This window comes from Mus caroli, chromosome 6 (genome assembly GCF_900094665.2).
Source record: "Mus caroli chromosome 6, CAROLI_EIJ_v1.1, whole genome shotgun sequence".
Lineage (NCBI taxonomy): Eukaryota > Metazoa > Chordata > Mammalia > Rodentia > Muridae > Mus > Mus caroli.
In genome coordinates this window covers 43,157,558-43,168,194 of record NC_034575.1, presented here as the reverse complement: position 1 = coordinate 43,168,194, position 10,637 = coordinate 43,157,558, and the positions used below count along the sequence as shown (strand labels likewise).

At 47.6% G+C, this 10,637-nt stretch overlaps 2 protein-coding genes across 4 annotated transcripts in view; both read right to left on the bottom strand.

The window, feature by feature from the left end:
- The window catches only part of LOC110296361 (GTPase IMAP family member 5), a 12,727-nt gene extending 5,784 nt beyond the window's left edge, over positions 1–6,943 (bottom strand). The window contains exon 1 of one of the 3 annotated variants that reach the window (XM_029478920.1): positions 6,868–6,943. In XM_029478920.1, the coding sequence (XP_029334780.1) occupies positions 6,868–6,885 (18 nt within the window). In that variant the 5' untranslated portion in view covers positions 6,886–6,943. Of the gene's footprint in view, positions 1–2,289; positions 2,524–6,867 lie in introns of those variants that run through there. The other 2 variants (XM_021165030.1, XM_029478921.1) reach the window with 2 other exon arrangements.
- LOC110296362 (GTPase IMAP family member 1) lies at positions 4,707–9,155 on the bottom strand. The gene is made up of 3 exons (XM_021165032.2): positions 9,056–9,155; positions 6,868–6,959; positions 4,707–5,825 (listed from the first exon to the last, which is right to left on the bottom strand). Exons 2-3 carry the CDS (start codon positions 6,908–6,910, stop codon positions 4,966–4,968), a joined length of 903 nt encoding a protein of 300 aa, XP_021020691.1. The 5' UTR covers positions 6,911–6,959; positions 9,056–9,155; the 3' UTR covers positions 4,707–4,965.
- Positions 9,156–10,637: the final 1,482 nt, after the last annotated feature.

Sequence of the window (10,637 nt, the reverse complement as noted above, 5' to 3'; positions counted from 1 at the left end):
TTCCCTTCCCTTCCCTTCCCTTCCCTTCCCTTCCCTTCCCTGGTCTTCTCTCCCTCCTTTCCTTGCTCCCACAGAAGAACAGCCCTCTCATGGCTATTTCTCACACACCATTCTGACTACTGTAAACTATATACAGATTTTTATTAAAATTCTTCAAATTATAGAGCATCATTTCTACTAATTTTCTGAGATTTGAAGGTGCCAGGTACAGTGGCAGTGGGGATGAAGCTGAATTTCCCCACCATGACCGTCCTGGGTGCAGACATCATTCCCAGGCTTCTTGTGTCACCATCTTCCCCTGTATCCCCTGTGTTGTTATTGACAGACCCTTGGCATTTCTATTAAAGTTACATGACCTCCCCAGAGTCACATATTTGCCTTATAGCTAAACCTTCCCCAAATGGCTTCTTTCATCTGTGTCTTCTTTTGGATTTAATAGTCAGTGGGGAGTTGGGAGGGATCATCTGCAATAAATCTACAATCTTCTCTTCCTGGAACCCCACTTATGATGTTGCTGGCCCCATATTTTGGACACAAAGCGGGTATTGATTTCTGTAATTTTCTCCCAAACCAACACTGAGAACTGTCCTTCTATGTCTAGGTTCATGTTTTTACAAAACAAAAATACCCAGTGGAGAAAAAGAATTACTCAAAGATAAGGGAGGCATCTGTTCTGTTTTGAAGGATTTCAATTTGAACCCAACTTGGTGCTCAGTGTCGGTTGCATGTGTGCAGTGTGACTGTCATAACCAGGCTCAGCAAAATTAGCAGGGAAGTTTCTGAATTAGTTTCTGAGAAACTAATTCAGACCACAGGGGACATATGTTCCACTGAGGAACAAATTAGTTGGCAGATATGACTAAATATGCAAATGCCCAGAGGTGAGGCAGGGACATGAGATAGAGACGTTAAAATGAGTCACAGATCAAACAGGAGAAGTCAGTCAACAGCCTAGAAACAGAGGGAAGGGGAGGGGGTGTGACGGACATGAAGAGATGTGGCTGTTGACCTGCAGAGCACACAACTGTGGGCAGACTGAAAGTGGAGGTAGAGTTCGTCTACCAAGGGAAAGTTCTGCTAACTTTCCCCAGTGTGGGCAGTGGCAGCTGACAAAGGTCAGCAGGAAGGCATTACTCAAGGAGAAGGCAGAAGCACAAACCCAAATGTTCGTTCTCGTCTGAAAACAGCCAAGCCAACTTATCAGGACAATTTATTTTACCAAGCAATGAGGACACAGCTCAGTCAGGAAGTTGAGAGAGAGAGAGAGAGAGAGAGAGAGAGTCTTTCTTGTCTTCCTTGTTAAGTACCAGGCAGGCAACCAGGACGCCGAGGGCGAAGCGCCTGATGCACAAGCTTGGAGACTTGACTCTGAGCACCAGAGCCTGCACGAATGCTGGCCTGCTTCTGTAATCCCAGCACTATACACAGTGAGGCAGCCGGTGGAGATAGGAGAATCAGCCAGAGGCTGTCAGGCCAGCTAGCCCAGGGTGTGGCAGAAACAAGAGAGAAGCCGTTCCCACCAAGCAGAAGGGTAGAAATGACTTCAGAAAGCTGTCCTCCGATCTCCACAAGTGTCCAGTGGCACCAGTGTATTTCCTCACACAACTAAAACCAAAACAAACATTTTCACTCACATCTGCTCCACCCATCTGCCCCTCCCCTGTTCCTTTATGTCCAGGTACTAAGAGTCACAGGGCAGGTTAGTAGGCAAGAGTCCTGGAAATAGTACCCTCTACTGTAAAGTTCAGCTGACAACGGGGGTGTTCATACACGTCTAAAACATAACACTGTTAACATACCACAGCTTCTTGGGGTGTGTTAAGGGAAGGTGTGGGATACCTGGCCATGAAGAATGGGGTGGTTTTCAGACAAGATTCTAAGGTAGAATTCACTGACCAGTCTTTCAGGGAAGGGCTAGACCATAAAGGAGGGAACATAGAGGTTTCACTCTGGCTTGTAGAGCCTTAAGAACTCATCCTGCCCTCCTTCAGATGAGGTCTATCTGGCGTAGTAGGCTTTGAGGAGTCTGGGATAAAATGAAGAAATGTGCTCCACCTGCTGGGGGAGCTTGGGAAAGCCTTGCGTGCTAGGACTTTAATTACTTCTCCATCAAAAAACCATCACCTTTGTTAGCTGAGGGTTTCAGAAAGGCGCAGGTGGTGAGATGGAAAGCCTAGGGCTTAGGGATGATGGCATGGAAATTTCAGGGCTCTGTCCCACTCTATGCTGTCGCTGACCCTCAATTCGCTGCTCTTTCACTGTCCAGGAAACCCAACACACCAAGCTCACCCGAGTGCACAGCGGCTCCCTGGCTCCCAAGTGGCTGTCAGCGCCCTGGTGGGTTCCTCTTTACCCTTACAGGTAGGCGGTGGGCCTGTGCCTGCTGAGCAGTGCTCTCACAGAACAGCTACATGCAGAGCCATGAATCCAGAGTCCGAAGGCAGGAAAAGAAAGCCCATGGTGACGGAATACACACTGCCCTGCAGACTGTATCCCCTCGGGTAGGTGGAAAGGCCTTGAACATCCGCCAGAACACAGTGGAACTGCTTTAGTCAATGACCACTTCCTGTGGAAAGCCTCCCGGCCCTACTCATTTCCCCTTCAGGGGGTGTTGAGGGCACAGTTCTTGGAGCCTGACGCTGAGACGTGGAAGACAGCCACCCTTTTCAAGAAAGCCTACGTGTGGCTGGAAAGTGCTGCGTCCCAGGTTCCACATCAGCACCCAAGCTGAGCATCTGCACTTCCCCAAGCTCCTGGGTCTCATGTCACAGGCTCTGCCTTCAGAACTCCTAAAGAGGGACAGAAAAGCAGCACTGGCCCCGGAGAACCTGGACTGCCCCCTCTCAAAGAGCAGCTAAGCTCAGACAGGAGACCCGGTGCTGGCTACCCCTTCTTTGCTATTTGTTGACACAGCCATAGGTGGTCATTGTGCAGTTTCTCGCCTATGGAATGTCCAGATGGGCAGGGTGAAGTATTTCTTTACCTTTGTACCTGTTAAGTTTAAGCCTTGAACATAATACACAGTGCTGGCTTATGCAAGGCGATTCTAATCTCAGAGAATCCCCCCACGATGCTTTCTATTGTCAGGAAAGTATACCTGGCTCTCCGTTGTGAACACTAGGGTTTCAAGGGGTCTAGGGAGGTGACATTCTAAGAGACTGCACAGAAAGTGGGGGGAAGGGGAGGAAGGGAGAGAGATGAAAGGAGGGATGAATAGTTAGTTTAAAGCCAGGTAGATAAAGCCCTCTGCTTGTATTTTTAAGAGATGACATAACTGAAGCTAAGCATGGTGGCTTATTCTTATCCTAGTTTGTCAGGGGACTGCAGCAGGAGGATTGTCTTGAGTTAGAAGCCAGCCTAAGTCACTGTGTGAGTCAGTCTAATAAAAAGCCTTAGCCTCAAGAAGATGTGGCAGCATCCTTTATTAGTGTCTCTGTCTGTCCTTTATCTTAAACTCAGTAGCGACCAGCTGTGCCTGCTAATTGCTAGTAGCTTGTTATGTCCTTAGGACAAGAGGAAGGTCTGCAGCCGAGAGAGCCCTGCAGTCAAGCTTCAGCTGAAGCTAGATCCCCACATTCCCAGGGTGCTAGGGAGGGTCTGGATGTTTGCAATTCAAAGAGAGGCTACTGTGAGCAGAAGATCCTCCCACACTTCAACTCAAAAAAGGTTTTGTTTTTTTGGTTTTTGTTTTTTTAAAAAGATGTACATCTCAAAGCAAAGGCAAAGAGGAAGAACAAAAGGTCCTAAGAGGTTTGGGTTTCATCATCATCATCATCATCATTATTTTGATTTTTAAGAAAGAAAGAAAAAGAGAATTCCGAGGGATGGTTCTGTCCCATTGAAGAGATTTTTTTTTTCCCATTTTGATTTTTATTCAACCTTTGGTTCTTAACTCATCAGGAAAGCTCAGAGTCTCTCAGAAACCTGCCAGAGGCCAGAGTTCACATCACCCCATGAAGACCACAACCACCCAGTACTAAGAGTTGAACCAAGGGCCCTGGGAGGGGAACATCTGCTCCTCCTGCCTATGCCTCCTAGCAGACATGTGCAATCAAGTCCATCTTGAAATAATTCTTTTTAAAAAGAACCCTTAATATCTTTTTACAGAGGAACAAATTAAACCCTCCCAAAGTCATGGCAAGTGTTCTTCTGAAGATAGGCAGTGACTCATCTCTCATTATTGATGTTAATTAACGAAGCCAAATTTCAGACCCTGTGCTTTGGTGTGAACACTGGAAGGAGATCCCTGGCTGGCTTCTCTCATCTCTGTGGAAAGAGGGCAGAAGGACTGACTGTAAGAGCCAGAGGTGGTGGATGACTTCAGGGGAACTGTTTCCAGACACAACAGGGCAGGTGCATACATGAGCTTTAGTAGATGTGACCGTGTCCACCACACCTGAGCAAGTGTGACACAAATCCCCACAAAGGCTGTGGGCACAAAGTCCCACCCCACTCAGGAGCTAGTCACAAACCATAGCTCCTGGGAGAAGGAAAATCAATTTTCTTCAGTGAAGTGACACTGGATGCATCCACACCTCAGGGCAGGCTTCATGAGGTTTTGTGAGTAGGGAGGTGGAGAGGATTTGGGAGGTCTCGGGGAAAATGAGAGAATATGATCAAAAAATATGAAATTCTCAAAGAATAAGTAAGAACATTATTTTTTTAAAAAAAAAAAAAGAGGAAAAGAAAATGTGTGTTCTCTTTGCGCTGTGATTTTTGCCCCCATTTACAAGCTCCTGGGTGTATTTCATTATTTTAAGGGAAGGATGGACCACAGGGATGATGAAATGTCTGAAGGGTTTTTTTATTTTTAAAACTCTGAATGCATATAGTTAAAACAGAGACTCAGCACAACAGAACCTTAGCAAAGTCGATGCCAAAGTCACTGCGCTGTGAATCATTAAAGCTCTGAGCAGAATTCTAACTATCCCGTTTTCAAAAACGGAACATCTTCTAACACCAGCTTTATCTGTTATTCTGGTCCCCAAAGGCCTTTCTGTAGAGCAGCAGGTAGATGAAGATGGCCACACCCAGGAAGACAGTGAAACCACATTTCCAGCCCTTCCGGTAGAATTTCTGCCATCCCCACAGCCCAGCTAGCAACCTGGTGCGCCTCTGCATGCGCTCAGCCACTATCTCTGCCACCTTGGCGACTTGGTCCTGGGGGTCAGCGCACCGCGTGGCCTGCACCAGCTCGTACACCTCATTGGAGTAGTGCGCGCCCCCGTGCTCCCTCACCAAGCACGCGACCATGCCCAGCAGCTGCTCAGCCTGAGCCTCGCGCTCACTGCCTGTGGCGCGGTTGTTGAGGGCGCACACGCGGCCCCCGCACTCGGCCACTAGGTCCCGCAGCGCGCGGTTGTCCGTGCAGCGCACATAATCCTGCAGGGAGTCTCCAGCCAGGTCCTCTTGGCGCGTGAACACCACGACAGTGCGCGCCATCACCTGCTTCCCGAACAACCGTTTCACCGCGGCCAGCGCCTGGCTGTCCTGCATGGTGAAGCGACCCAGCTGGGTGACCAGCAGCAGCGCGTGCGGCCCAGGAGCCGACAGCACGAAGCAGCGGGCTGTCTCCACGCACCCCGGGTCGGCCCGCGGGATCTCGGAGCTGAAGATGTCCGGGGTGTCCACCACCTCCACCTGCCAGCCGGCCCACCTTCTGCTGGCCAAAGTGCAACTTCTGGTGACGGGCACCGCCCCCAGCCTGGACAGGAAGCACTTCTGGCCCAGGATGCTGTTGCCAGTGGCACTCTTGCCGGTGCCAGTCCTGCCCACTAGGATGAGCCTCAGCTGGGGCTCCTGTGGGGACCTGGAGTCATCTGAGCCTGAGGATCATATGTGGCAGCATTGAGTCAGAGACACGGGCTTTCCTCTGGGAAAGGCGTGTCTTCAAGCCTTCAGCATACAAGGAAAGGACCCACATTGCCTGCTCTCCTTGGAAGCCTGGTGCTCCCATCTGCTTTGGGCTCTCTGAGCTCAGCTTCTTCCCCCATCTCTCCTTTCTGCATTTGGATTCTCTGTGCACCTGCAGATGCTCCTGCTGACGTTTCACAAAATATTCCTTTATAACTCCTGGGTTTACCAGGGTCTCTGGTCCTGAACACAGGCGGACCTGATGCTGAATTGAGACACCAGCCCCGCCCCTCCCCAAGATGTGGACCATCAAGCACAGGGGAGCCCCTCAATCCTAGACAATGGGGTTGGCTGCAGCCTACCATGTGTTCCTTGTGTAAAAGCAGGAAGTGCTCAGTCAAAGCTTTGACACATGGGGCTTTCTCGGGGTTGTTGGAGAGTTAGAGAAGAGAATTCATCTTCCCTCTTTCTCCTCACTTGTCTCAAACCAGCTCCCTCCTCGTGGTTAATATTTTATTACATTTTACTTACTTAGGGGGCATAAAGCCATGTCCCGTGGAGGCTAAAGGTCAACTTGCAGGAGTCGGTTTCCTCCTTCCATCATGTGGGCTCAGAAGTTGAAATCAGCTTATCAAGTTTGGCAGCTTGTGCCTTTACCCAAATACTGATACCCAATTAATTCCCCATCCTCTGAACACTGGGGACCTGGTGAGTGAAGCTCACTGTAGGACTGGATTTCCCATCCTGTGTCTTTTTTGTGGATACCAGAGTAGATTTATCCCTTCATGCTGTGGAAACCAGTGACAGGCTGGTCAAAGCTCTGAGCTCCCAGGTGGGCCCGGGGTGTGTGTGTGTGTGTGTGTGTGTGTGTGTGTGGTTTGCAGGGAGTGCAGGGGAGAGGCTGCTGTTTCATCCCAGCAGCTTGCAGACCTGAGGAAGCTCCACCCTTTTCTTTCCTTTCTTACTCTGAGCTCACACAGAAGCCAGGATGCATTTCCCCAGAAAGGCTCTTACCATAGGCGCCTTCCTCATCTCTTGCCATCTTCCTTCCCCTCATGCTTCTTAGAAGGCTCTCAGTTTTGGTTTTCTCATTTGTGTGCTCATTCCTGCAACAGAGCAAAACCCAACCACAGAGTCAGGCAAAGTCTAAAGAACACAAAGCAAGGCTTTTGTCTGCAAGGAGCTGAGCATTTAGGCGTGTGCTTCAGTTTACAGGCACATCGGGGGCACCTTTTGTCCACCATAATACATTCTTCTATTTCTTTTTAGAGATAGCATCTGGATTTTGAAGAATAACATCTAGGGGGACCAGAAAGATGGTTGCAGTGCTAGCTTGACAACCTGAGCTTGCTCTCCTGACCTCAGGAAAGGTGGATGGAGTGAACCAACGCCACAAAGTTGTCTTATGAGTCTCCAAGCCCTTTGCTTTAAACTTTCCCCTTCTACTACCTATGTTCTGATTGTAACATTATCTGGTACAGCCAAGCACTTCCGGTTCACTTAAGCCTAATTCCAGGAGTCCCTAAGCGCAAAGCAGTGTCTCCCCCAGTCTGCTACTCTAGCCTCTTATTCAGCTAACAGGTCTCAGCCAGTGACTGGCCAGAAATCAGATTCAACCTCTCCCTGGCCTTTCTCTGGTGCTAGCTTTGCTTCCACATTCCTGTCTGATGCTTATCTGCATCTCTCCATCATTTCATGCTCCATCTCTTTGTCTCCACTATGGGTGACATGTTCCCTCCCTCTCTCCCTCCTGTGGGCACAACACCAGAGAAGGGTAATGTTAACTCAATAGCCTAACTCCCACAGAAGGGCTTTGCAAACCAGATGGGCTAGTACCCCTTCCATCTCCCAAAGCCTTTAGTAGAACTCTCTGTGAGATTCCATGCCACTGTTCTGTGTGCAGAAATCAGCAAATGCCCACAAATGGCACAGATCAGAAATGAAGAAACAGCCGTAAGAGTGAGAGCAATGAGCAAGGTTTCTGCAGGAGCTGGAGGAGCTCATCCTGGAGGAAAATGAGGAGGAGGCACAGGGACTCCACGGAAGCCCAGGGCAGGACACCGGGGCTTCCCAGAGTTCAGAGTGGAGGCTGGGCTTCCTTTGATAGTTTCTAAGGGAAAGGCAAACACCGAGTGAAATCTCGGGCGATAAATGTTTCTATTATCTGGGAACACAAAGCACGTGCAGTTCTATATGCTCAAGAGAGCCCAGGGCAGTTCAGTTCCTTGCCTACAAGCTTGATGGGGTTTTGGTTTTTGTTTTTTGTTTTGTTTTGTTTTGTTTTTATGTTTTGTTTTGTTGGTTTTGTTTTGTTTTGTTTTGTTTTTTGAATTATTTAGGTGTTCCCCTCAACATCACACTTCTTGGATCTATCCTCAGTTGTTCTGATACAACAAGTAGGATCTTTCTCACAAGCTTAATCTGCATCCAGAACTTGAAGAACGTAATTTCTTAAACCCTTCCTTGTAGACACGGAGAAACAGAGGTATCCCTGCAGTTGGAGTGGGACAAACTCCAGGAAGACAAGTGAGGACTAATTCCATGCCTCTCAGGTTTGCTAGAGCCCCTCCTACAGGCAAGGAGAAGAAGAGACTTCTGAGAGACAGACGTGGCCCATGAGGAGTGGCCATGAAAGCATGGTTTATAGGGACACAGAAGGATCGTTTGCCTTTGCTGAGTGTGCATTTTTTTTCTATAGAAAGAAACATTTAATGAAATTTCTTTCAAAATTCATCACTTTACTCTTTAACTTGTTTTTTTGGCCAAAGCACACAGTCCTGGAAGGTACTAGGTAAAGACATGTTATTTCAAGACCTTTTAAGTTTCTTTGATACACCAGACATCATCAGCTAAAGATACTATGCAAATCAGAAAACTCTATTTTTTTGAGGAATGGTGTCTTCTAAACTGTGCTTTGCTCCTGGGAGGAGATCTAGAGCACATTTCCCTTACTGTATGAAAGGAGTGAGGGAGGAGATAAGCTTTGTTCATCACAGATGTGTGAACTCCTAAGACTTCCTCCAAACTTGTCGATTCGAAGCCCAGGCATCCTAAAGCATCCGGAAGCCCCCCTTGCCTGTGATGCGCGCTCGCTCGGTGTGCGCCTGCACGGTGCTTTGTACAATGCAGGTGTATAGGTACCAGACACTTTGGTCTCACAGCCCAGCTTCCTCTCCACCCCAGCTCACAGCCTCAGGCTCACCTTTCTTGCTGACAGTCCCTGAAGTGACCCAGAGAAGCCCCGGCCTCGCCTTCCCTTCGCTTGTGAGTGCAGAAGTCTCTCTGTGCCCAGGGCCTAGAGGAAGTCGCTAGGCTGCCTGGGTCTTAGAGATCAGGAAACTGAGAGAAAGGCCGGATGATGATGGCTTAAAGAGACAGAAACATTTTCCATGTAGTTGTGGTCTTAGCATTCCTCTATGAAATCACATACTCTATCTTCTCTGTGACTAAAGGCTGTTTGTCCAGAAGGGTTAGTAGAATCAAACATGTCAACAGAGCCTTCCTTGGCTGACTCTATTCTAGAATTGGCTACAGGTAATCTTCCGTGTGTGTGTGTGTGTGTGTGTGTGTGTGTGTGTGTGTGTGTGTTGTGGTGGTGGTGGTTGTTTTGTTTGTTTGTTGTTTTATTTTTATTATTTTTGTTTCCATTTTTCTCTTTAAGGATTTCTCTTACTACAAAATAGCCTCCAATTGAGATCGGAGGATGACAAATTTAAGCCCATTCTAGGCTACTAATCTTTTTAAGACCCCCATTTCAAAACAAAACAAACACCAAAGGCTCAGGGTTTAGCTTATTGATAGAGCATTTGCCTAGAATCATTTGCCTAGCATATACAAGGTCCTAGGGTCTATCCAGTACCAAGGGAAACAAAAAAGAAAAATTTACAAAGAATAGAATATCTAATATCACTAAGACTGATATTGGCTATTAGTGATTAATCTTTAAATTAGTGCATGCATATTTTGTTCATTCCTATTTTAGTAAATAAAGGCTTTGATTGGAAATGTGAGTTACTTTAAAAATGTCTTTTAATGCTTGAAGTAATTGCATGATTTTTCTTTTGATCTATTAATATTGTAAACTATGTTTCTATGTAAGTATATTTATGTAAGTATTTGTGTACTTGCACGCACATGTGTGTGTGTGTGTGTGTGTGTGTGTGTAAAAGGGTTGGGTTCCAAGGCATATGGACTACTGAGGTGGAGATATCTGGTGCTGAAAGAAGCTATGAGGGAGTAGCCTCGGGGTTTACACCTGAGAGAGGAAGGAAAGAACATGGGATTGGGTAAGGATAAGTTAGATTGAGTCAGTCACGACAAATGCTGACTCCACAGGGAATTCTACAGTTTGCGTAGACCTTGAGATAGAAGGTGACGAGACTGCATTTCACAGTTCTATCAGCCAGTTATTGGATGTAAACTTCCACCAGAGAAAACACTTGACCTAGAGGCATCTCTCTTCAGCAGAGGCCAACCTCCGGGCAAGGGTGATAGTCGACAGTGGGTACTGCCAGTTGGCTGCACTCCTGGTCAGCTGGAGGGAGAGGCTCTGCTGCTGCTGCTGCTGCTGCATGTTGGCATGCTGATAGAATCTCTCTTGCTTCGTTATCTGAGCCATTAGAAGAGATGTGTCAATATAGTTTTAAAGATGTCCCCCCAAAGCAGGCATGTCCAACTCTAGGGAGATGGATGCAGGAGGATCATAAGTTTAAGGCTCTGTTTCTAAATAACTGAAAGTGGGCCTGAAGATATAACATGTGGGAAGCCCTAGGTTCAGTCCTCAC